Consider the following 27,606-nt stretch of genomic DNA (forward strand, 5'->3'; position numbering starts at 1 on the left):
GTCATTAAGGGGTATGGACTGGATTCCAACAGAGGGGAAGCGTAGCAGGGGGCAGCAGAAAGTTAGGTGGGCGGATGAGATTAAGAAGTTTGCAGGGACAGCATGGCCACAATTAGCGCATGACCGGGGTAGTTGCTATTTATTCAAGCATTTTGCAAATGCAGCTCGCTTTTAAGCACCCCTTCTTATGTCTAAAGAAAAATAGAAATGAACACCCAGTATTCTTTTTTAACTTTCACTAAGCGTATCATATAGCTCAGTGTTAACATACAGGTTAACATACAGTATTTACAGGTGAGGTTACAGAAAGCAGTAATAATTGACAGTAAACACTGCTTGGATGGTGAAAAACACGGGTATGAGGTCGTTTTATTTTTGACAACCTTTTTTGGCATAGGAGGCTAAGCAAATGGTGATGTAGCAACACTGTAACGACTGAATAAGATGGATGTGGAATGCCTTGATGACTTCTCTTTCTGTTTTTTATTTTGCCTTTGAAAGGAATTTATTCTGTTCCAGATAAGGGAGGCAGCTTTTGCATCTGCAACAGAACATCGGTGGATGTTGTGTGACGCACTTTTTCCATGTTTTTTCACTACCTGAGCAAGGTAACTTTCTTGGTGCTTCATCACGCAGTTTATACAGTCAGCTTCGATTAATTCTACCCTCACGAGAATGACGGGTCGAATTAAGATGCAAAAACCTGCTGAAGCACCGTTGATTCATTTGGCAATATGTGCTTGAGTAACACGCCTCTGAAACGAACGTGCATCAAATTTCTATTTGTCCACAGTAAAATACTAAAGTAGAAATGACTTAACTCCAAACCAAAGTAGAAACCTACGCGTACCTCATTTTTTAGAATGGCAGCTGATTTTCTAAAGCCAGCTTCGCCGTATTACAGCCATGATATGTGGTAAAGCATATGAATGCTACAACCACGGTTTTAGTTTCGCAATCAATTGCACAGCTAGGCAACTTTTGTCTCAATGTCTTTCAAAAACAAAAAGTGTTCGTTAGAATCAGGTAAGTACCACAATCGGACATTGTCAGCTACTGTTACTGCTTGAAAATCTTTCTCGGGTGGGTAAAAAATAGGCATTTCAGAGAGGAGATGGCATTTGTTTAATGCATTCACTGTCCCCTAAGCTCTACTGAGACATACGCTGCCACTAGAAGGGGTCATTATTGGGGTCTGGTCAAGTTCGCATTATCCGGCGAATGCCAGTTTTAGGATCGAAATGATGAATGTTTAATCCCATAAAAATGATGGGGGTCAGCCAGGATCGAATTAACTGAAAAAATTAAATTAACCGGATTCAGATTATTGGAAGTTTACTATACACCGTTTTCTGTTCTCCAAGAAGTTGCCATTTTAATATGTAGTTTTCTTCTATCAGTGTGGCAATGGTGCTAAATTTAGCATTTGTTTGAATCATCCATTGTTCCAAGAACAAGCTACAAAGTAGGGGCACACTTTGAGACTTGAAACATTTCCACATATAAAGGTAGGGCATGTTAACATCTCTACAATTAACATAAGTTGGCTGTATTGTCTGCATATATAGCATGTGGTTGCTTTTTTGGAATGTGGTCTTTCTGTAAAACAAAGTTGCATTTGTTTCAAATAAATTGCTGAAGTATTGCTTGTGTGTTTTCCTGTGCTCTCTGTGCTGATTGCACTTTTGAAAGTGCAGTGAGCAACTGCAGACTGAAATGCACAAGGCTTCACTTTATCATGCCAGGAAGCATTTTGGCTTGACAAAGGAACCTTAACCCCTTCCATGCACACACTTTTTTTTGTATAAACACCTCAAATGAAAGGCAGTGACCTCTTCTCATGTATTTTAAAGCCTGACAGTGTTAAAGACAGAGTGAAGTTGTACAAATACAATTTACTGTTAAGTATTGCTGCTAAAACCTCATGCTTGTGTATAGTATATGCATGCAGTGCTGGCTATGCCGTGGTAGAGCCGTGAAACAGCGTTCACCACACTGCTTGCTATAGCATTGCTGTGTTCTGCAACCTGAGGTCAAAACTATAAATTTCTAGAAGTTCAGCAGCACAATTGACAGCTATTTCCGTATGTCTGATGCACTCCTGGCCAGGGACTTTTCGTTCTGTAGGCAAAATAGATGGCTGCCTCGGACGCTGTTTTGGAAAGAGCGCAGCGTACCTCGAAAGCTTCCTCACAATGCTTCACCAGCAGGTTTTGCCAGCGAGAGTGGAGGGGGGCACAATAATTTGACTTTACATGGTGCGGCACAATACCTTAAAATGCTGCTGCTTCTGGCTTCCATTTACTATGACATGCTGGTGCACCTCAACATGGAGCAACCTGATTTTATTAAAATTCTGAATTCTTCTACCAACATGGTGTGGTGTGGCTATCTATGATCACTGTATAAAACCGGGGCAAACAGCATGTCAAAAAAGTACAAAAGCTGGTAGAACTGTAATGAATGACCTGCAGTCATCCGAAATGTGTAAAATCGCAAGAATTGGTCAAACTCAAATACTGCAGAGTTTAAGTAGTCCTGGCACAATTTTTTTCTTATGCTTGTGTAGCTGTCATTAAGTTAACTACACTACAAAACTTCAAATTCCTTCTATGTGCAACAAATATATCCTTAACACAAACATTTAAACATGTGCCAAAGGCAGTGTGGCCCTATAACCTGGTGACAACATTGCGTGGTAGGTCACAAACAAATGATGCATGCTGCAGTTGTTCATGAGTAAGCCATGCCATTATTAGGTCATTGAAAACTGAGCATGTTAGGACCACTGTGCAGCACAACATTGGTCTTTCTGTCTTGGTGCACACTGTGGAGTGGGTGCATGTTAAAAACCTCAGGCGATTAAAGTTAAGCCGGAGTCTGCAACTATGGCATGCCTCGTAATCGTATCGTAGTTGTGACTTATAGAACACTAGAATTAAATTTAGTTTAGACGTTTGAGAACATAAGAAAATTTATTTAGTGAAGCAAGTCTTAGCACACATTAAGAGTCGCTCAAAGCACATGCAGCTTTCAGTGGCATGGTGTGGTCATAAAAGCTGCCATTTGGAACCAGATTAATATTAAAAAATTCAGTCCAAAAGTTTAATGTCAGTGCTCCTTTACATGTAAGCATGAGGGACACATCTTTAAAGGCATTATCTAAATCCTGTGTAAGTATTTATTGGTGAATATCAAATGGCCCTACATCTAAGGAAGTTATAGGGTGTTATGATAACAGGAAGCCACAAGATTTTTGTTGTGCACTCTTCCTATAGAGACAATATAGGACAGCAACAAAATAGTTGGGCCTAGTGAAGAATTAATTCAAGACCCTTGCCAATTTGGCAGGTTTACTGAGCACCTTGAAATGCATGCCCAAACCTCATCAGCATTGCATCACTTATTTCAAATAACTTTCATTTTGTCATTTTGCCAGATTAAAAGTTCTCAACAACCTGCTTGACTAGTTTCAAGAACTTTTCGAGAACAGTTTGGTTTCATTCGAATGCAGCATTGTCAGTCTTTAGTGAACTAGACCCATCTTTGCTGATATGCAATTAGGTAGATCAAAGCAGATGCTGTCAAAGTGCATGTGACAGAGTGTTTGGAGTGGGCATTCCTGGGTGATGTTGCCAAGAAGGGAGTTTTGAGTTTAATGCACACAGCAGCTATAGCATATGAAAACCAGCACTACTCATTTTTTAGATACCACAGGGCTTGCGCTAATGCTGGTCATAGTCTACTATAATTTCTACCATATATGGCCCTTGTCATGACAAGTTATTTTTATTGTCCTACAGTATATGCCCTCTGTGTACAATCAACATCTCTGCCAAGGACAACAGAAACAGTATGATTGGAAACTGCAGAATTCTCCATCTGCGGAGGTGGCTGGCTGATTGCCGTATTAGATGCTTTGTGAGCTGGCATTGATGTGTAAATCTCAACTCATCTGCAAGCATACAAAATAAGCTTTGGGATACTTTTACCACAAGAAGAGAGACTAGAATGACTGTTGCCTGTGACATATGGCACATACCCATGACGAGGGATCGGCTAGGATTCCCCATGAATACAACATCAAATAGCTTTATATTCCCACTAACTTGATAGTAGGTAATACTGATATGTAACAAAAATAAACAACAAAGTAACTGAAAAACGAACAGGTCTACTACGATTGAGCCACAAGGGGAAAGATGGAAACACTTGTGTTAATTGTATGAAAAAAAAATGTGCCTAAGATGTCATCTTCCCAGCAGCAACAGTATGATCATGCACAAACTAGCATTACTCTTCAGGCACACCCCAGGCTGCTCACACCATGTTCTACAAGATTTGAAGCCCAACAGGCAAAAGGGGTGAATACCTTCAGCATAAAAGAAGAAAGTTATTCTATTCCATATCCTCGCATGAAACACAGCAATATTGTTACAAGCCATTTTCACACATTGAAGAAGCCATAAGCAATGTGATGAAGACAATTGAAGAAGCACTCATGTTCTTATTTCCATTGCAATGCAAACCTACACTTGGTCATATGAAGGTGCATGCGCCGAATTCAACCGTGTACTGTTATGAGGCACATGGAACAGACATTCCAAGGAAGTGAAATATTTGTAATGCAGTTACTTAATTTGTCCAGTCAGAAGGGCAATGCGCTAAATACAAAAAAACCTACAGGCCCACTATGCAATGCTTTTGCCAAACTATCGGAAACTTCAATGTGTGCAAATCCACAATGACCAGGAAAAGAAGTAAACAAATTTCTTGAAGATGCAATGAAAAAGAAATGTTGCGACAATTGAGTTCTTTGCTTTCTAGTGGCACACGGATAGACAGTCGGTGGGCACAATTTGAACTTGAACTCATGGCAGTGTTGCAGGGGCAAATACCACTCATACTTCCGAGAAGCGTCGGTTACAATGCTGAGTTGGAAGGGAAACTTTACAAATACTTCTTCGGAAGTTCAAGCATCTGACCAGTAAGTAGTTGAGCATTACTAGGGAAATATAATCAATTTCACAAATAGCATGCACCATTCCAAAAGAACTGGCACACTGCATTGATTTCTCAGGTGACAACTATTCTTCTAAAAGCCTCTGCGCGCGTTAATACAACCTGAGGCAGCTTAAATCTAGGCCACATGGAATCGAAAAATACAGCAGCGGGTGTAACATTTAAATTTGCTATCTCGCGAACAGGAGCGAAAACTTCAATTTGAAAAGGTTTGCTCGAAAGGAAAACTCACGGCCGTAACGCTGCTGCCCATCGCCAGTTGTGTGAATAATAAAAAAAAAAACATCTGCACAATCAATAGACACTTTGTCGATATTTGAAGCAGATCGTTAGTGAATATAAAGAAATAAGAGCGAGACATCTAACCGACTGACTGACGGAAGTAAGGCTCACAACATAAGTTTTCTCTGTCTGCACCGCTAATGCAGCACGTATTGTGCAATTAAATCGCCCGTAATGCACAGCAATTACCGCACTCGATTGAAGTCACCATCGCAGCGACGCGCTATTTATTTCAGGACCACGAAAAACAAGGTATGCACCTAAATACAGCGGCGGTTTACCTGTCGGCAAGCCCCTAAGTCGCATATGACGAAAGCAAATGTCACGGAGTCCAAGCCCACGATTGCTGAAGTCAAACTGCGCTCGCACGAATATCGCGCACGTTATACGCTTTCGACACGCACAAAAGCACGCCAAGCGCGCGCAGAACGTCTTGCAGCCGACACGAAGGCAATGGCTAATCTACGTTCGAGAGTAGCTCTTTCAGAAAACTAAAAACAAGCAACAATGTGACGTCACATCTTGCGAAAAAGAGTTGTTCTCCTTTCCACCTTCTCTCAGCTCACGCATGCGCAGCGACCACGGAGCCCTCGGGGGCGATGTTCAGGTCTAGAATAGGGGCAGTGTGTTCACGAGCGTCTCCCCGCAGGCCGGCTGAGGCCGGTGAACAATAGAAGGCAGCATCCACGTGACCCTGCGTTCCCGGATGTTGGTTCCCTAAGTCGGTTTCCAAATGTCCCTATGAGGCCACAGAATACCTAGTGTGTCAAGTGATTGGGGAGGCTTCTTCCCTGTATTGCCGCCGGAATATACAACAACCCACGTGCGTGCAATGACACGGAAACCACGTGGCGCAGGTCTGTGATCGAGCTGCCATCGGCGATGACGATCGTCGCTGCGAATTTTGCAGCAAACTATTCATACAGAGGAAGAACATGCTGCAACACATCAGGAATGTTCACAAAATGGCCGTGGATGTCAAGAAATTGATGAAATGCGACGTATGTGGCACTTCCCTGCCTACAATGGAGAAGTATTCGGAGCACCATATCGCAGCGCACAGCTTCGATGCTGAGTACGTGCACCTGGTGTTCCGGAACGATAAGGGTGAGGAACAGTTTTATTAAGTTTATTCTCATTCATCGTGAGCAAATGATGTTGAAACGCAATATTATATCTCGGACTTTTTTTTAATTTCTTGTTGCGCAGTGTGCCTCTAAAAAGTAGTTGGTTATGCCTTGCGCCTTTGTTTTCTCTCTCTCCATCTGTTTCGCGAAGAGCAGCTTTTGCGCAGGTGCCTAATCTATTTCCTTGGGGCATATTGAAGTTTGTATCCTCGTTAAATATAATTTAATTCTTTGTTTATCCATCTCTAGTTAGTCGTGTGCGCGCTCTCCGCGATGCACTACAACACATACGTTTGGCATGGTCTGCTTTTCTGCACAGCAAGTGGAGTGAAATTTGACGTTTGTACATATTTTTTTAAGCGACAGGAGTAAGCTGTTTTGCTTTCTGACGTTGCTTTGTGCCACGTGCGTGCGTGGCCTAGTCTTCGCCTCAATGCACGTCGCAATGCGGCAGAGACGCAGAACCGGGACCACAGTTGAATTTGCGGATGTCGCCGGGATGGTTTCCCAGCGTATTGTGGGCAAGCTCTTTAGCAGTACATTTCATAGAATAGAGCGAAATGTGACGCTCGCGCAACCCCCCCCCCCTTTTTTTTTTACTTAAACAAGAGGAGGAATTTGCTCTGCGTTCTGACGTTGCTCTGCGCTACTTGCGTGCGTGGTGTAGTCTTCGCCTCAGTGCAGGCCGCAATAGGTCCGAATGCAGGCCGACGTAGGTCCAGGACCACACTTGCAATTGCGGCTGTCAGCGGCTTGGTCTCCCGGCGTACTTTGGGAAAATTCTTTAGTAGTACCACAGTCCTTCAATTGAAGGACTCTGGTTGTAGATTTCATAAGGTAGAGCGAAATTTGACGCACGCGCAATCCTTTTTTCTTTAAGAAGAGTGTGTTAGGAGAGGTTACTTGGTAAGACATCTTTTTGTGAACGTAAACTGCGCTTGGGAAAAGACACCAACGTACAAGAAGACAGGAAGAACGCAGACTAGCAACTGGTTTATTGAAATGGCACATAATGCTGCCTCTTCGAACCAGGCGCATGCCCAAGCCAGATCATAACCGCGTGACGATGGAACACTCCCTCGCCAAGCCCCTATGTACAGTAAAAAATCAAGCTCTTCTTGAAAAGAAGGAGCTTTTCAAGAAGAAACTGAGGGAAGGGATTCACACTGTTCTGGGGCGTAGCTTGCACCACGTGCTCTCAGTTCGTCTTTGTCTTATTGTAACAGCATTGCTGTGAATGTACAGTCTTATTCAATATTGAGGAAGGAGTGAGCATAGATCATGCTTAAGTTTCATATTTGTTTCTTATTAAAACAAAACTAATATGATAAATTTTTTGAAGTTATGGTGCACCGCGTTTGAAATTCAATTACAACAGAAACTTAAGCAATATCAAGGATGACCTCATGACACGGTCGAATTGAAGGTGAGGGAGTAAAATAAATGCTACATTAGCCCATGTCCAAGACCTTCAATGTGATTATTTTTGTTTGTATCTCTCTCCCCAAGGTACTTGTCACTATCTAATGTTATTTTGTGCGTTTATTACAGAATTTCATGAATGGAAAGCAGAAGAAGAGAGTAGCCAGAACTGCTGGGTCATTTTGCGCACGGGCTCCGAAAAGCTGGCCAGTGGAGGGACAAGGATCCACTATCACTGTAATAGATCAGGCGAGGCAAGGAAAAAGGAAGGTCATAGTGACCGTCGGGAGAAAAGTCGGGGGAGCTGTAGGTCTGGTAAGATATGTCTTTCATTTATTACCGTCACAATGGACAATACTCAGAGTCCGACACCTGAAGGCACCACCATAAAAGTCGGGTATCAAAGAAACCATTACGGTCATAAGCCAGAAATTCAGCACTTGAGAATGAGCGACAAGGAAAAGGCCAGCGTAGCAGAGAACCTAGAAAGGGGTGTGCCCATGAAAACCATTCTAAAGCGAGTAAGAACATCTGTGGCATCCAAGCTGAGGCCAGTGCACTTGGCAGAGTGCTCAACCCTGCATAACATCAAACAGCAGTTTAACATTGCTGCTCCATAACATTGTCACACTAATGACGCTATCAGTGTAGACACGTGGGTGCTTGTGATGAAAGAAAAAGGTGAAACACTTGTCCGCCTGTACAAGGCACAAGGTGCAGTGGACCCAAGTGGTACATTTCCTTCAGCAGACTTTGCTCTTGTTCTGATGACAGAGCCTCAGAAGGAGCTACTAGAAAAATTGGGCCCTGCAGGTACTGTATGTCTTGAATCCACACATGGAACTACAGAGTACCAGTTTGAGCTGACCACTCTTCTGGTGCTAGATAAAGTAGGATCAGGTGTAGCTATAGCTTATTTCATCTGCAACCGGATGAACGAGCAAACTTTGACAGCATTCTTCAAATATCTGGAGTCAGCCATGGCCAAAAAAGTGGCTGCTAAGACATTGATATCTGATGATGCGTCGCAATTCTACAAAGCATGGTCCATGGTCATGGGTGCTGCACAACAGAAACTTCTCTGTGCCTGGCATGTGGATAACAATTGGCGTAAGAAGATACTCGAGTGTGTAGAGAAACAGCTAAGGCCACATGTTTACCATAGTGTGTGGCTACTCTTAGAGTTCCTCGCGGAAAAGGCATTTGAAGATTATTTTAAGCAATTCCTTTCTAGTGAGGAAGAAAAACTGAGGGACTTCCTGAAGTACTTCAATGACCACTATGCAGTTAGGCCGCAAGAGTGGGCCTATTGCTTTAGGACTAGAGCAGCTGTCAACACTAACATGCACGTTGAGAGCAAGCACAGGACGTTAAAGCATACTATGCTGGAGAGAAAACAGAATAAGCATGGTGACAAACTAATTTCTGTCCTCATGGACTTGACAAATCATTTTTTAATGAAAAGGGCTATCCAGATGATGAAAGGCGCAAAGGGTAAGAAGCTGAGCAGAATTCAGAAGAACTACAGGTCTGGCAGTGAGATGGCAGCTTGTGCCAAATTAAATGAAGATGGCATATGGGCTGTGCCATCTCAGTCTATTAAAGGGCTCTCATATAAAGTGTCAAAAGTGGGAGATGGTGCTTGCTGTCCTTTGAGGTGCAAGGAATGCGCAGTGTGTGTGCATACTTATATGTGCACTTGCTATGACCATCTTATACACTTTACAGTGTGCAAGCACATTCACTTTGTGGTCAACGCTAATCCAACTAGCAGCAACAAGGCCCATGAGAGCTCACCCGAAGAAGCATGTGAGGCAAGTCGGGCATTGCACATTGTACAGAGTATAACAAAGCTGGAAGCAGCCAAAGCAGTGTCCAGCTCAGCACTCTTAAGAGCAAAAATGGACTCAGTCAGACAGGAAATATCAGATGGTGAAGTCTCTGAGGGTGTGGCTGAGAAGGCAAACAATTTGTTTGAGCCAGTTTTCATGCTTGTTGAAAGTGAAAGTGACCCAAAAAGAAAGATGCCAGACCATTCAAATAAACCAGCCAACAAAAAAGTTGTGCGCCTGTTAAGGTTTCACTCTACAAAAAACCCTAGATTGTGGCAGCCATCATCTAGCCTTTCAAGGCCCACTGAAGCTCAAAAGGAAGTCCTTAAATAACAGCTTAGGGACAGCAACATAGAAACTGAAGAGATAACCACGTCAGCAGGGCACGATTACTGGTAACAAGCCTCCAGTGCAGTTAGGAAGAGCGAAGTGGTGCAGTAGTGCTGTGCTGTCATGCCTTATTGAAGCAGGTTGAGGGCTCGCATGTTAACAAATCATGACATGTGGTCTCTGATGATTAGCCCGTCTGTTTTTGTCTGTGGTGTGCAGCCATATGTCACAGCTGGATGGTATGTGTGTTAGAGCACGAGAGAGGCCACCATGCTTGTTGTATGAGCTGCTGGTAAGTGTTCTGTGAAAATAGGTACAAACCCAGTTGTCATCTCTGGTATGTGGCAGCTGTTGGATGGTAGTGTGTTAGAGCACGCCTCCATGCTTGTCATATGAACCGTTGGTAAGTATGTCTGTACATAGATGTAAGGAAGTGCATTGGATGGTGTGTAGTGCTTCAGTGTGCAAAAGCCTCCAATGTGTTTTGCTACTTATAAATTTGTGTAAACACTCAGTAGCGCAGTAGTTATGATGTTGCATTGCTGAGCTCGAGCTTGCGGGTTCAATCCCAGCAAAGGTGGCTGCATTTCAGTGGTGGTGAAATGAAAAAAAAAAAAGTGTGTAGTTGAATTTAAGTGCACATCACAAAACCCAAGGTGGTCAAAAATAATACTGAGTCCCGCACTGTGGCATGCCTCATAATTCGATCTAGATTTTGTGTTCCATGTGATGTTCTTATTGCCCATTTGAATAAACTTTTATTTTTCAGATTACCAAAATAGAGGGCATATGCAATGGTATTGTGTGCAGTCTGGATAAGTTGCTCTGGTCATGAGCACTCAATTAAAACTTCTGCATATTTAGCTGCAGCCGACAGTGTCATAATGATTGTAAAGACTATGCAGAAAGCTTTAGGCCACCCTACATATCAGATCAGTTTTATATTGCATCCCTTATGGTGCATCTCTTACTTGAGTAGGCATAATAACAATTGGCAATGCTTCCTTACACATTTAATATTTTTCTTTCTTTCTTTTGGAAGAGTAACCTTGGAAGAATAATCTACAACAGTGCTCCTACCTTCTCTATCCCCATTTCTTTTCTACACTTCAACTTCATTCTACGCACTATCTTATTCTCCTCTTCATCCTACATTGAGGGTGTGGGAAAGTGAGCTAAAGGTGCATAAAGATTGCTGTGCCGAACTTAATTGCGGCACTGACGAAGACAAATCTTTGTCAAAAGGTTCACTCCAGCTACATTCTCCCTCCAAACACTGTTTATCACTTCAAGCCTTCATATTCCTGTGAGCTTTTGTCTTGTTTAACAGTTGTAACAGTCATACTATTTATTACTATCAATAGCCAGCATACATTTAGCACTGCAAAGGGCTGCTTAGAAGACGTGCGAGTTTCTACTTCCCTTATGATAAATACTACAGACATTCAGTCTCTATTTTATGAAAATCTTTCAAACATTGCCAGTGATGACCACCATATGGGTTAATGTCGGCATGGGACGGAGGCTTTCCCGCAAAAAGAACAGTTATGTTTTGCTCATATCATGTGACTGGCAGTTTCTGCTGTAATTTTTGCACTTGTCAACTGCACTGTGAAGAGTTCATTTCTGTGAATATGTGCTGGCCTGATTCTTCTTGTTCACGCATTTCAGATCTTGTACTATGAGATGAGGAGGTGTAAAATAAAAACACCGTGTAGATTTCACAATGCCTTTAAGAAACCACGCAAAGCTTGGAGATGAAGCATTACATGCAACTTGAACCAAGTGTCTGGACACAGTGAGTGAAAGTTGTTTTGTTATGAGCGAGGGTGTCGGTGTTACTTGTAACTACTTTAAATAAAAGTTTGTTTCAAAACAGTGGCTCAACTCTGTGTTCCCCCGGTAAAAACAAAACCATTGGGATTTCCAATTCGCTTTTTAAACATAATTGACCTATATGAATAAAAAAAAAACTTGAGGAATCAAGATATAAGCTTACCATACCATGGAAACACTTGAAACTCCTTTTGAGAAGCTTACTCATACACGAACACACTATAGCAATTATTTTCAATCATATACTCACAATTTGCCGCGTCACCACGTCAAGTTTCAAGGCAGATTTTTTTTGGCAAAGACTGCTGCAACGCGGTGCTCCCCAGACGACCCCACACAGAATCGACTCCTGCAACGCACGGAAGTGACGTCACTAAATGTCAACGTCACATGCACGCGTATTTCCGTTTTTTCGAGGGCGCGTGGTTTGATTGTTTGTTCGCATCGCACGTGACATTCAGTACGCATCCCGTCAGCCGCGCTTGCGGGTCGTGCTTTTCTGCTGCCGCTGGTGCTGGACCCAAGGCCTGGTTCTGCTGCATTCTCGCAAGCCTTTGACATCATCCTTTTATATGCGCGAAAGCTGCTTTGCAGGGTTATCTTATATTTGCTAACGTTATATATATCTATTCTAATAAGTATTTTGATGGTATTTTGATTGTGTTAGTCGCGTATTTGCCGATCTTGCTGTCCTTGTTCGCGACCTCTTGCTTTGTTCAACCCTAGCGCGGATTTCCCTGATTCAACGTATATATAGTGCTGACTAGAAGGTAGCCTCCTTTGGTTTGTTAAAAAGCTCAGATTTATTTTCTCGCAGTCTTTTTTTTTCTTCTAGGTGTCATTTTAGATTGCACTGCTTGCAACATGACACGTGTTTTGGTTGCCGGTGACTCGATGGTGAAATACGCGGACCAGTATTTCCCATCGCGTCGTAGTTTGTCAGTCAGTGTTGCCGCGCATAGAGGAGTAAGGATTGAGCATTTGCTGTCAATGATTGCTGACAAGCTAGCTGGTTTTGATGTTGTCATTGTGCACGTTGGCACTAACAACACTGTTGACAGTGTCAGCGTGTGCATGGACAAGTATCGCCAGCTCGCTCAGGGGATCATTGAGAGAAATCCCATGGTGCATGTAGCTTTTTCTGCCATTCTTCCTCGGGGGCAGAATCAGTACAGCTCATGGGAAGCTCAGTCCTCATGGTTGCATGACCTGAATGGTAACTACAAAAGGATTAACAGTGCCCTGATGCAGTACTGCCACGAGTGCGGCTACACATTCCTGGGTGGTCTCGTGGACAACTGGCCCAGTTGCCTGAGCAGAGATGGTGTCCACCCGAGCCGCTTTGGCAACAAGGTGCTGGCAGACTTCCTGTACCAGGGGGCCTGCACCCTGTCCATCCATCTGGAGAGAAGCCGCATCCAGCAGTCCTACAAGGAGACCCAGGCACCTTCTTCATGGACCAGTTGGACTCTGCAGGACAGCATCCCTGCCATCTCCGAGGCTGACTTTCCCCCGCTTGGTTTGCATATTTTAATTTCTTCGCATGCAGCAAGTGGACCTTCCACAGCACCAGCTCCTGTCTGGAAAGCCAGCACTGCTCCCTTGCAGCGGCACGGCACCAACCAGCCTACCAGAACCCTTCAAGGTGCTGGATTTTCACTTGTTGGCGGTGTCCGTGTCCGTTGCAAGGGAAGCAAGGCTTGGTTCACCTGGGACAGCCTGCCTTCCCCCACTTTCCATGGCACAAGTGTACCAAGTAGGGGAAAAGCCGAGGGGAGGTCTGCTGAGCCAATGATCCCTGGTCGAGGTGCAAGCACCACTTGTGTCTGGAAAACTAGGAGAGCCACACAAAAGCATGAGAGTGCTCCTGTTGTGTGCTCACCTGTGGGGGAAGGAGAGGCCAGTGCTCAAGAAGCAGCTGTGCCAGAGGCTGTCTCCCACTGTGGCGACAGGGAGTGGAAAGTGGTAGTATCGAGGAGGAGGCGGAAGGCTGCAGCACTGCACAAGCAAGAATGGAGCTGTGACCTGGCTGCAGACAGGAAAGGCAAAGTTCTTGCTGTGACAGCTGCCAAGTTCTTGAAGTTCGCTTCACCTTTGAAAGCAGTTGTTAGCCAGAAACAGACATGCATTAACAGTATAAAGTCTGAGTCTGCTCCTTCTGCTGTCTCTGGTAGCAAGCTTGAAGGACAAGCCAGTGCCCCTCATGACGCCATTTGTGATAGTTTTGGCAAGGTGCAGCATGTGGCTAGCAGGCAGAATAAAGACTGCTTGGTAGTTGCTATGGCTGAGTGCAGACCTGTCATAAATGGTGTTCCAAATGAGGTCATTGTCTGCAAATGCTGTAGGTCAGAAACAATGCAAGATGGAGGGCAGATGACGAGCAATCCTGGCACAGAGGCTGGTGACCTTGACAAAGCTGCGTGCATTGCTCCCACGCGACGTAGGTGTTGTGAGGCTGCTTTGACATCCAGCTGCAGGCCTGCCAGCTCTGATGCCCAGGCTGTTTGTGAAGGAGCTGGTGCTAACACAACCAGAGTTCCTAACACTGTCACTTTATTGCATGGTGGAGGCAGCAAAGTTTATTTAAATGCAACATTTGATAATTTTATTTCTTTCAGGCAAAGCTTTGATGAATGGTGCAGGGAGGGCAAGCACATAGTCACAATAAGTAGGTCTCATAGAAGTCCATTTGCAACAGAATCTAAAGAGTTTGAGTATATTAGGATTTCATATAGCTGTGTTCATGGTCGTGCTATAAAACCAAGAGGCACAGGAAAGCGACCCAAGCAAGCATACAATGGTACTGGTTGTGAAATGGCAGTTTCAGTAAGCCTGTGCAAATCACCTACTCTTCACTACAAAATAACCAAGCTGCAAGCTAAGCATAACCACGCCACGAAGTATTATGACTTGTATCCTCAAAGCAGGCTTCTAAACGATGCAGAGAAGGTAGAATTCTTTGATTTTGCCAAATGTAATATTGGCCCAAAGTATTTTAAAAGTTTGGTCGAACAGAAAACGGGCAAGAAATTAACTACAAAAGATGTTAACAATTACAAGCAAAGGTTTTCTATTCCTATTCGCAACGAGCAGGCTCACGGAGAAATGGTTTTGGAAAAAATAGACACCTTGTTAGCAAATAATCCAAACTGGGTCATTCACTATGAAAAGAATCAAAGTAATAACCTGCAATTTGTGTTACTTCAGACAACGCACATGCGTGAGATTTTGGAAAAGTACCCAGAGATTTTATTTATTGATGGAACATATAAAGTAAACATTGAAGGCTATATCTTGTACTCTATATTGGTTGAAGATGGTGGAGGTCGTGGGAGACCTGTGTGTTATGCCTTTTTGCAGAATGAAACGACTGAAATTGTGCAGGCTATGTTTGCCAAGTTTGCAGAGTTTAACCCGTTCATTGTATCTGCTTGCAGAGTAGTCATGATAGATAAAGACATGAACGAGTTACGCATTTTGACCAAGATTCTTCCTAATTCTGAAATTTTGTTGTGTACATGGCATGTGCTGCAATGCTTTCAGCAAAAAGTCAATGAGAAAGCTAGACTGCAGCGTGATCAGTTACTCCCTCTGTTAAAAAAAATTGTTTATTCCTTCACTGTGCAGGACTACTTAGACAGGCTTGCTGAGCTCGAAGCTATGGCGTCTAAAGATTTTATTTCTTATTACATGCAGAACTGGCACTCCTGTAAAGAAATGTGGGTACATGCATATCGGCAGAAACTTCCTACATTTGGTAATAACACGAATAATCGCATTGAGTGTCACAATCAAAAAATTAAAAGTTATCTCACTTCAAGCATGCATTTGGTTCAAGCAATAGAAGCATTAGTAAGTTATATTGAGAAGGATTTCTTATCTCTAAAATTTTCCAAGTTTAAGGAAATGAAGCTGAACTTAAATGTAAATGATGTCAGTGAGCCATTTCAACTAGACTTGGCCCGTAATTGCACTTCTGAGGCCACAAGTAAAGTACTTGAGCAGTATGAACAGTTTAAAGAAGTAGGTTATTTGGTTACTTCCACTGCTAATTCTTATGTAGTGGCTTCAGCAAGTTCTGAGCACAGTGTTTCATTATGCCTGACGCGTTGCATGTGTGCTTTTTATAATCAGTACAGTTTGCCTTGTGCACACATTATAGCAGCTCGCCATTTTGCCCAGCGAGACCTTTTTGACAAAGCATGCATACCAGACAGGTGGTGTAAGGATCATTTCCTGAGTGACAGCTGCATGGCCTCAAGTGCTACACCAGTGGTGACAAGCAGCATTCAGCTGCTGCCATCTGTGAAGCTCGACACTGCTCAAGAAAAGTATTCTTACACCTACAAGAGGCTTTGTGAAATGTCCAAGACTGTGGCTAATGTATTATCTAATTGTGGTGAGAAGGAGCTAATGGAAAAACTTGCATCATGCGAGGCATTCTTCAGAAACTTAACCACCTTTCCTAGTAATCAAATTACAGTTAGCTTACAAGGTACACCAGCTCCATTACCCCAGTTGACTGCTACAAGCAGTTGCAGGCATTCGAATAGTACAAAACTTAATGTACCTTTGGTAAAAGCAAGAAGAGGACGGCCAAAGAAAGTCAAAGCTGTTAAGCGTAAGTTTTTGCCATCGCAAAAGCAAATGGTAAGCCTTGCAATGGTGACAGCAGACATGTTAAATGTCTGCAAACGCTACTCTCTTTCAGATGCCGATTTAAATGCTTTAGTACAGGGCACCTCAATATCAGACAGCGTGATTAACGTAGCACAATACTTGATTCATAAAAAGTTTCCTCACTGGGATGGCTTTCAAGATGTGCTACTTGGCCATCGTTTACTATTTACTAAAGTAGAAAGCCCTTTTATTCAAATCTTGCATGTCCGAAATCCCGATCACTGGCTTACGGTAACCAATGCTGACGCTGATGAAAACACAGTCTTTGTATATGACTCAATTGACCAAGGTACTCCTTCTGATGCAGTCAGGCAAATCTGTCACATGCTAAAATTGCAGTCACCAACGCTGACCATTTGCACTAAAGGGGCACAAAACCAGTGCAACACGCTTGACTGTGGCTTGTTTGCAATTGCAAATATGTATTATTTAGCATCAGATTGGAGACCAGAAAATTTAAACCTTAGTCAGAGTATGCTGCGCAGACATTTGCTGAAATGCATACAAAAAGGCAACATGGAAGATTTTCCACTCACAAGCTCCCCCACTACTCGTGTGCGGCCAAAAGATTGTATTTATGAGTTGCATTGTGTATGCAGGCAACCGCTGTATGGCAGAAAAGTACTGGACATTTCTTGTGCATACTGTTCAAAAACCTTTCACAGGGAATGCCTTCGCCTTTTACCAGATAATATGGATAAAAAAATAATTGTGTGCTCTAACTCATGTTTGGCTAGTGCCAAGGAAAAAATCCACACTTGTAGTACGTAGCATTTTTCTCTTTGTACGGCTTTAGCCAAACCTGACTATAACAAACCAGCATAAAGTGAATTATCCTGTATATTGCACACACAAAACTTCCTGACTGATACTCATGCAAAACACACTTGTAACAGAGGCCTTTTTTTTCGTACTTTTTTTTTAAATACTGCCTAAATGTTAGAATACTCGGAAACATACCAGCAGTGTACTTCAAGCAAGCTCCTATCGAGTCTCTATTTTGAGTGACTGGCAAGCTGTTTAAGGCTAAAGATTACTGTCTACTATGCATGGTTTTGTTTACAAAAATGCAGGTAACTCTGACTTAATTTTTCCACTGAGGACAACAAATTCATGTAGGACAAACACAATACAAAAGTTTGTTTCCTTTCGTTATAGATGCATTTGGATTTGAAGAATTACCTGATATAATGAACCTATTTTTAGTGCATAGGCCAGTTATTATCGGGTTTCAGTGTATCTACAAGCTACCAGTAAACACTGACACAAACCGGTGATGTGAAACTTTTATTGTTCCAGAGCCCCGTTAGCAATATGCCTGTATACTTCGATGCTGTTAAGAGGTTTATTTGTTAATTATCAATGCATTAACTTAGATCCATTAGCAGCTGTGCAACTGCTTTATGGTTACCTGCGGCATCGGGATTGCTTAGGCCCAACCACAAGGAACAAGTTTACAACATATTTTTGGCCGGCTATTTGATTTGACGTGGGCACAATTCAGCATCTAGAGCATCAACCCCAGCATCTCATCATTCTTGACGATGGCAGCTGGCGTCAACAATCCGTCAGGAATGTGTTTCTTGTGGTTGAAACTTTAATGTGGGCAGGTTCACTTTGTATTATTCAATTTGAAAACCTGATCAATCTGCTTCTAAGTAGTCGCAAGTATTTTGGATATTCAACTGTGTTACAAAATTTGCTTGCCATCGGTCTGGTACTGCTTTAGCAACCGAAATCTGTACTGACATTGCCCCATTACCTTCCCGTTGCCGCAAGTCTCTCGGCGGAGCCTGACCGCTACAGAGCGCGTTCTCGGGTGGCGGATAGAGAAAACTCTTGTCATGAAGCTGCGCTAAGCAGCTTCATGCAAGACAGGCACTTGTGCCCGCGGACCAACAGGCTAAGAAAATCCTCAACAGCAGCACTCGGGTTGTCACAGTGACATGTTCATCTCGGAGTGCAAGTTGCAGATCCTTTTTAATCCTTTGTACTTCACCTGCGTTTTTTTCCCTCTTGTACAGGTCCACTGATGTACCAGCTGCATGCATTCACACTACCATCAAGTCATCAGGAGCGTCTGTACCTCTATCTAAATATTACACTATTGTCTAAGCTGGAAAATCAGACTTGTATATTTTGCTGTAATGGTTCTGCCAATAAAAGATTGATTATACATATTTCTTTTCTTGCAAAGCTGGCATTGTGTATGTAACAGGCCAGTGCAGCATATAAGCTATAACTTTTTTTTTGCAGATGCATAACACTCACCTGCTATGAAACCAACTTGCACTGCATAGTTAATATGAAACACAGAAGATGATTGTGCACCATCTTGAGTGCCTTCACATTCTTATTTAGTAATATTTTGCATCAGCTATGCAGCACAACTTGGCTTCCATGTTGAAGAACAAACTAGCCTACACACTTTTCCTTTTGCACTAACTACGTTAAGTATGTGCCAATTAATTCCTAGGCGAGTCTTTTTAAATACTCCTCCTTGATCAGGTGCTTGTCACTGTCAAAATTGAGGCAAGGTATAGCTTTGTCTACAATTTTTATTGGTTATGAACACAAATGAACAGAGACAGCATTTAAAAAATTCATGCTAAAGGGCAGCACTCTATAACAACCCAACACTCAAGTCCAGATTACACTGTTTTGCAATAAACTTGAAAAACACAACACACATTTACTGTTCGGTTGTCTTTCACTGTTGCATGGGTGATCAAGTATTGGGCGCCTGTACCTAAAGAATTGTAACACAATTCAGTCATCCAAATTACATTTTTGCGTGCACTATGCATACATTTTTTTTTTCTAGAACACTTTCTGGGTATCCCATAGACATTTCGCTGCAAGACATGTGCATATTACATGGATGTTCAGTGAACGTCTAGAAAAGGGCATTTTGAATGTTACCTGAAAACAGCCTCAATATTAATTCAAAGTTATTCTTAGTTTGTTTGACTGAAAGAATACAGCACATTTTTATGGTGTACGACAGTGTAGCCCATCTAAATGTTACTTTAATGTAGCAGAGAAATCTGTGCTGATTAAAAGTGCTGTATAAAGGGAACCTGCTTCACTACATGAAATGGGTATGAAAAGGTGACATATCTGAGGGATAAAAATAATTTCAAGTTCACAATTGGTATAACTTGGTGTGGAGCACTCACCTAAATAAACCTTCCCATTCTTTGTTCACATACTGACTTCCACTACACTATAACACTGTTGAGCATGCAACAATTGTCAATTAAATAGGTAGCAAAGTGAAAGCTCATTTGTATTAAACATCTAGAGGAAAAGCTACAAAAAAATGTGGTGTGGAGAAAACACGTAAACATGCACAACTCAAGCATTTCGTGATTAAGCGACTAGAAATTTATGGCTTTTTATTATTTCGCTGCAGGCTAAGCTAACCAATAAAAACTAAGACTTACACAGCATGCTTTGCCACATTGAAATTCATATCACCCTGTTGTTTGGATACTTCAGGTCACGTGTAGGTGCTCTAGGTACTCTAAGGCTTCCACCATAAAGTGAACCCGTATGGCTTAAAGTGCCTTTTCTCTGCACCAAGACAGAAATGTAAATAATCATGTGAAAGTTACTACACACTTCTTTCCTTGGCATTTCAGAGTTGGTAGAGCACACTTAACATACACGTAGCGCAAAAATTTATTCGTTGACTGCCCCACTAAACATCCTACCATGCTGCGGTGAAACTATGCACTTGACCCACCCCCTTTCCCCCATGCCTAACCCCATAGGTCATGTGCAGAGTGTCACAGAATTCTGTTTCGAGGATTCTTTGCATGCGCTGTTTCTCCAGCCATTGAGCATAAGTAAATTAAAAGAAACTAGACTAAAACATAGCACTGCTAACTGTCTAAGTATGCAATAGGTTGTGATGATTGTGACATTTCTATGCATGTGTAATCTTGCACATACTCATTTATCAAAGTGACCTTCCTATATCTTGTACCTCCCACAAACTTGTGATTTCATGCACACAGTGACACAATCGTACACACTCAACCCACCTCCAAAGTGGGTGAAGTACATCCATAAGGCTATAAAGGAGTGTGTGACTGATGGTGGGGTTGAATCCTTCTTCTAGCAAATGGCCCAATGTTCTAACCATCATCATCATCATCAGCCTGGTTACGTCCACTGCAGGGCAAAGGCTTCTCCCGTACTCCCCAACAACCCCGGTCATGTACTAATTGTGGCCATGTTGTCCCTGCAAACTTCTTAATCTCATCCGCCCACCTAACTTTCTGCCGCCCCCTGCTACGCTTCCCTTCCCTTGGAATCCATTCCATAGCCCTTAGTGACCATCGGTTATCTTCCCTCCTCATTACGTGTCCTGCCCATGCCCATTTCTTTTTCTTGATTTCAACTAAGATGTCATTAACTCGCGTTTGTTCCCTCACCCAATCTGCTCATTTCTTATCCCTTAACGTTACACCCATCATTCTTCTTTCCATAGCTCGTTGCGTCGTTCTAAATTTGAGTAGAACCCTTTTCGTAAGCCTCCAGATTTCTGCCCCGTAGGTGAGTACCGGTAAGACACAGCTATTATACACTTTTCTCTTGATGGATAATGGCGACCTGCTGTTCATGATCTGAGAATGCCTGCCAAACGCACCCCAGCCCATTCTTATTCTTCTGATTATTTCCGTCTCATGATCCGGATCTGCCGTCACTACCTGCCCTAAGTAGATGTATTCCCTTACCACTTCCAGTGCCTTGCTACCTATTGTAAATTGCTGTTCTCTTCCGAGACTGTTAAACATTACTTTAGTTTTCTGCAGATTAATTTTTAGACCTACTCTTCTGCTTTGCCTCTCCAGGTCAGTGAGCATGCATTGCAATTGGTCCCCTGAGTTAATAAGCAAGGCAATATCATCAGCGAATCGCAAGTTACTGAGGTATTCCCCATTAACCCTTATCCCCAATTCTTCCCAATCCAGATCTCTGAATACCTCCTGTAAACACGCTGTGAATAGCATTGGAGATATCGTATCTCCCTGCCTGACGCCTTTCTTTATTGGGATTTTGTTGCTTGCTTTATGGAGGACTACGGTGGCTGTGGAGCCGCTATAGATATCTTTCAGTATTTTTACATACGGCTCGTCTACACCCTGATTCCGCAATGCCTCCATGACTGCTGAGGTTTCGACAGAATCAAACGCTTTCTCGTAATCAATGAAAGCTCTATATAAGGGTTGGTCATATTCCGCACATTCCTCTATCACCTGATTGATAGTGTGAATATGGTCTATTGTTGAGTAGCCTTTACAGAATCCTGCCTAGTCCTTTGGTTGACAGAAGTCTAAGGTGTTTCTGATTCTATTTGCGATTACCTTAGTAAATAGTTTGTAGGCAACTGACAGTAAGCTGATCGGTCTATAATTTTTCAAGTCTTTGGCGTCCCCTTTCTTACGGATTAGGATTATGTTAGCATTCTTACAAGATTCCGGTACGCTCGAGGTGATGAGGCATTGCGTATACAGGGTGGCCAGTTTCTCTAGAACAATCTGCCTACCATCCTTCAACAAATCTGCTGTTACCTGATCCTCCCCAGCTGCCTTCCCCCTTTGCATATCTGCCAAGGCTTTCTTTACTTCTTCCGGCGTTACCTGTGGGATTTCGAATTCCTCTAGACTATTTTCTCTTCTATTATTGTCGTAGGTGCCACTGGTACTGTATAAATCTCTATAGAACTCCTCAGCCACTTGAACTATCTCATGCATATTAGTGATGATATTGCCGGCTTTGTCTCTTAACGCATACATCTGATTCTTGCCAATTCCTAGTTTCTTCTTCACTGCTTTTAGGCTTCCTCCGTTCCTGAGAGCATGTTCAATTCTATCCATATTTTACTTCCTGTGTTCTAACCGTTAACACATCCTTGCACATACACTTCTCTTGTGCCAAAGTCACTCTTTGAAACATCTGGTGCGTGCAAAACATGCCAGTTTCTCGCATTCTTCCCTCTTGACAGCTGGTACTTTGAGATGATGTGTTAGACTGCACTGCCTTTGGGATCAGGCTACATTTTCTGCTAGATCCTTCAAAGCGGTTGAAGTTCACCTACAATGATATCACATTCAAAGTAATAAACTAACATTGTCCCAGTAAAATCCGATTAGTGGGTCCTTGCAGCTGTTTATATTATGCATTAATGTGTCATGCTCTTAATGTGTCAAGCACCTAGAAGTGACACCACTATGTTTTTTAAGTCCAACCTTTCACCTGTCTGCCAATCATGTATGTCGGCATTATGAGCAGAGAAGAAATCATGCTCACTCGACTGGCACACCCAGCTTAGCCTGCTCAAGCTTAGTGGAGCAAGGTCTTGTTAATTCATCAATGTATTAAAAACTCCTTCATCAAAATGTGTTCATACTAAATCAGGTGTCACACCTGAAGCGGTCTGCGCTGGACGCATGAAAGAAGACTAAGGAATGGGCTACGGGAGAAGTGAGAAGGAAGTTGGAATAAATGGCGGATGACACCCGTCTCACTTAGATTATGTCATTTCTGTTGCCGTTCTAGTTAGGAACGCTACATTTTGGCGCAGCCGACAGTTTTCGAAGACCAGCCATGCGGGTGATGTTTTTCGTCGACCAGGCGTCATCGGAGTCTGTTGTGTTCACCCGATACCAAGTGCACGGTGAGCCAGCGACGGACCGTCCTCTTGAAGTTAGTTCTACCGCGCTGATCAACGTGGTGCTGCAACAAGCTGCAATCAGCCGCCAAGCCCTCGTGCAAACAGGATCGGTGACAGTGAATCTACAACTGCGGACACTGAGAGAACTCGTTCTGGAACCCATACGACGTGGCACCCTCAAAAAGGAAACGCCTGCCGGGAAGGTGAGCCTAGACTTGAGTGTTATGGAACTGCAAAGGAACATTATACAACAGATCGAAATAATGAGAACTTTCGTCCAAGCGCTTAGTCGAGAGCAGTCAGCACGAAGCATTGTTGAACCAGATGTTTTTGAAGGAAACTTGCAAAATGCTCACTACTGGCTGTGGTTTTTCGAGTACGCCTGTGACAAGAATATGTGGCACTCCGACGATACAAAGATTTTGAATATGCACCGCTATTTGGGCGGTATAGCCAGAAGATGGTATGACGTGCAACTCATGGATCATGGAACAACATGTTGGGAACAGTGGAAAAGCAGCTTTTTAGGGGCTTTCGAAGGCAATGCAGTAGAAAGCTGGGATGCGGCACTACGGTTCAGTTATACAAGTGGCTCTCTGCTTGAGTACTGTCTTGAGAAAGGGTCGCCTATTATATTCTGCAGAACCGAAGCTGTCGTCTTCTGCTGTTGTAGCTTTGATAACGCAAGGGTTGTGTATCGAGATCCGTAGTCATGTGCAGCTCAAAGGTCCAAGAACGTTTGATGACCTTCTGAACTTTCTACAGACCTCAGTGCCAAGAATTAAATCGAGAAGACAGCCAGATGGTAGAACAGAGCAACTTGATTCTCGTGAGCTGAGTGAGCATCTAGAGTCGTTGCCGTCAACTGAATGTGAACACAGCTTCATAAACAAATCTCTGGGAAGCGTAAATCATGACTGTGAGGATGGTGAAGAACCAATTACCGCAGTTCACGGCAACCTACTTCCACATAATCTGTCTACCGTGCATCACAAGCCCCAGAAAAAGAGCTTCAGTGAGACAGTGTATTTGGTGTCGTCAAGCTTATTGTACACCCCCATTAAGGTAGATGGCATTGAAGTGAAGGGTCTCGTTGACAGTGGAGCTTCGGTATCTATTATCAACAAGACTCGAGTGGATGCCAGTCGTCTGCACGCTGGTAGAACGTTGCGTGTCCAAGCCTACGATGGGTCAGTGACCATGCATAGCGAATGGGTAACCCTGGCTATTGAATTTCGAGGAAATGCTATTACCAGTGACGTATTGGCAATTCCCAATGTCACCTACGATTTTCTTTTGTCCCGTCCAGACATGAAAAAACTTAAGATGAACCTCTATTGGGATGACGAGGTAATGGCCAAAGACATGACAAGAACAGAAGATCCTGGTGAAGAACCTAGTATATCAAGGCTAATTTTTCACCAGGAAGACATCAAGACTAAGTACCCAGAGCTTATATGCATGGGAAGCTACCTTCCAGCAATGAAATCCCATGTCGTTCCTTTCGAGCCCGCAGATAAAACAGAGGTTCGTAGAACGCCCTATAATATGTCCAGAGATAAAAAGGTGTGGCTGAAAAAGGAGTTGCAAGAAATGTTAGACGCAGGTATCACCCGGCCTTCTGTATCCCCATTTGCTTCTCCTATAACTATTGCACCTAAAGAAGACGGGACATTCCGCCTCTGCACAGACTACCGAGCCCTCAATCGTCAAACAGAATTGATACCTTATCCAATGCCGAGAATCGACGACATCATTGACGAAACCGGCGGTTGCCATTGTTTTTCACGAATAGATCTCTGCAAGGGCTTTTGGCAGATTCCACTAAGTGAAGAAACGAAGAAGTACACCGCGTTCATAACCCCATTTGACTTGTTTGAGTACAACCGCCTACCATTTGGTTGGAAAAACTCCCCTGCGTGGTTTCAGAAGATTATGACGGACATTCTGAAACCTTACCTGGGCACATTTTGCAATGTGTACATCGACGACATCATCATCTACTCAAAGACAAAGGACGAACACCGTAGTCATCTTTCAAAAGTTCTTCATACCCTCAGTCTTGCCCAACTCAAAGTCAACTTCAAGAAAAGTGCGTTCTTTCAAGATACCGTAGTATTTCTTGGCAGGGTGTTTGATGGACAGACTAAAAGCACCAAGCAAGAATCGGTAGAGAGAATCTCCAAGCTGGTAAAGCCTTATGATGTGCACTCCCTGCACGTTTTTCTTGGCCTTGCAGGACACTTTCAGGCGTTTATCAAAGACTATGCACTGAGAACAAGGTGCCTCACACGTTTAACTCAGAAAGACGTGCCTTTTCATTGGGACGAGAAGTGCGAAGCTGTCTATCGTGAGCTTGTAAAACTAATATCGTCGGACCCCATCTTGCGAATACTGGATTTTTCTTTGCCTTTCGTGCTGAACACAAACGCATCACATTATGCTACCGGTGCAGTTCTATACCAGAAGCCATCCAAACAAGCTGATCAAACCAAACACTACGTCGTGGGGTACTACAGCTATACCCTGAAACCCGCCGAAATCAATTACTGTACCACAGAAAAGGAAGCTCTGGCCGTCTTAAAAGCTGTGCAGTACTTTCGTACTTACCTGGAAGGTGCCAAATTCATACTTTTCACGGTCCATCAAGCACTGACTCAACTTCTGAGCATGGCCCAGCCAAGAGGCCTCATTGCTAGATGGGTGAACTATCTGCAACGATTTGATTTCGTAATTTCGCACCGTCCTGGCCCACTCCTCAATGACGCTGATGCACTATCAAGATTACTTGTACAGGAATCAAGCAATAATCCAGAGACAATCAATCATATTAAGCTATGGGAAGGTACAGAGGAGCTCCAGTTTATCAATGGAAGGTATCACGTACCACCAACTATGATTCCAAGGATTCTTCATCTATACCACGACACCCCTGAATGGGGTGGACATGATGGCTTCGGGCGCACTTATAAGAAATTGCTCATGAGATTCACATGGCCGGGCATGAAAAACGACATCAGCCATTACATCCGCACATGCCACCTCTGCCAGGTGAACAAAGCTAAATTCAAGCAATCGACAGACGTTATGACAAACCCTGAATATTCAAGCGTCCTGTTCGAAGTAATTCATTTGGACTTTGCGGAGCTCAAAAAGAAGGGGGAAGGAGTCAAGCGAACGCAAGCTTTCTTGCTCTCCATAGATGAGTGCACAAGACGATTGCGGCTAAAGCTGGCAAAGAAGACACAAACAGCGTAATAAACCTCCTCAAAGCTGAATGTTTTAAGCACACAAAGACGCTCGTCTGCGACAATGGGCCGGCTTTCCGGAGTGCCAAATTATCAAAGTGGGCACAGGAACACAGCATAATGATAAAGTATTCTTCTCCATACCACCCGGCAGCAAACGGCCTAGCGGAACGTGCCATACGAGACATCAAACAGTATCTGAAGATGTATCCAGACTTTGCCGGTGGCTGGAAGTGCTGTCTCGAGGCCGCTGTGAAACATCATAACAGATCATACACCATGGGTTTAGGCTGCAGACCTCATTTTTTAACTTCGGGTACAGTGCCCATACTTCCTGCAGATCGTGAGCTAGGTCTCCTAGAGAACCTCGAACTTGCGGAAGTAAGGAAAACTGTCAAAGAACAGGAGGTCAAGCGCCGCATGAGGCGAAACTTTGATAAAAGGCACAGTAGCAAGGTACCGGACATACAGCCTGCAGACTATGTCCTTTTAAGGAAAGGAGCTGTGCCCTCAAATTCAAAATTTTGCGGACCATTTCAAGTTATTAAGACTGCATGCCAGCATGGAATATTGAAGAATGTCTGGTACGCCGGAGCCTCGGACCAAACGGAGTGCACCGCTGTTGGAAACGTATTCAAGTATTACCCCAGGAGGTGTAATTAAAAGAAATCCGGAAGAGTGAAGCGGTCTGCGCTGGACGCATGAAAGAAGACGAAGGAATGGGCTAGGGGAGAAGTGAGAAGGAAGAAGTTGGAATAAATGGCGGACGACACCCGTCTCACTTAGATTGTGTCATTTTTGTTGCCGTTCTAGTTAGGAACGCTACAACACTTTCAGAACGGATGGCAGGGTGCGAAGTGGAAGAATGGTAGTAGAACAGTCACGATACCACTTTGCTTGAGCAAAGTTTCAGTAGAGCTAAAACCGAGTTCAAGCATGCCTAGTGCATCAATTAATGCAGCTTTCACTGGGAAAGACATGACAGGGTGCTGAGTGCAAGCAGAACAGAGAAATGAGTTGCTGCATCATGCTGTATGAAATGGTGCCACTGTGGGCAGGAGGAAGTGGCTTGATACAGAAGAAAACGGTTCAACGAAGGATTACTCGGTTGCATGGGGATGGAGCAAAAACAGCGGCCGAGT

General features: G+C 43.3%; 1 protein-coding gene and 1 long non-coding RNA gene across 2 annotated transcripts; both read left to right on the forward strand.

Annotated features, from left to right (window-relative positions):
- The first annotated feature begins 6,175 nt into the window (after positions 1–6,175).
- On the forward strand, positions 6,176–11,896 carry LOC142573204 (uncharacterized). The gene is made up of 2 exons (XR_012826242.1): positions 6,176–6,411; positions 7,983–11,896. It is a non-coding gene; the product is annotated as an uncharacterized LOC142573204 (long non-coding RNA).
- A 460-nt stretch (positions 11,897–12,356) lies between these two features.
- LOC142570741 (uncharacterized) lies at positions 12,357–18,746 on the forward strand. Its single transcript, XM_075679084.1, has 2 exons — positions 12,357–13,370; positions 18,556–18,746. The coding sequence occupies exons 1-2, from the start codon at positions 12,716–12,718 to the stop codon at positions 18,744–18,746; spliced, it is 846 nt and encodes a 281-aa protein (XP_075535199.1). The 5' UTR covers positions 12,357–12,715.
- The last annotated feature ends 8,860 nt before the right edge of the window (positions 18,747–27,606 follow it).

Source organism: Dermacentor variabilis, chromosome 2 (assembly GCF_050947875.1).
Source record: "Dermacentor variabilis isolate Ectoservices chromosome 2, ASM5094787v1, whole genome shotgun sequence".
Classification (NCBI taxonomy): domain Eukaryota; kingdom Metazoa; phylum Arthropoda; class Arachnida; order Ixodida; family Ixodidae; genus Dermacentor; species Dermacentor variabilis.

What these genes read in the sequence shown, in the direction of transcription:
- LOC142570741 (XM_075679084.1), top strand. Translation starts at nt 12,716, where the DNA reads ATGACACGTGTTTTGGTTGCCGGTGACTCGATGGTGAAATACGCGGAC. An exon ending in GGCTGACTTTCCCCCGCTTG is followed by an intron (nt 13,371 to 18,555) that starts GTTTGCATATTT and finishes CCTCTTGTACAG; the next exon opens with GTCCACTGATGTACCAGCTG.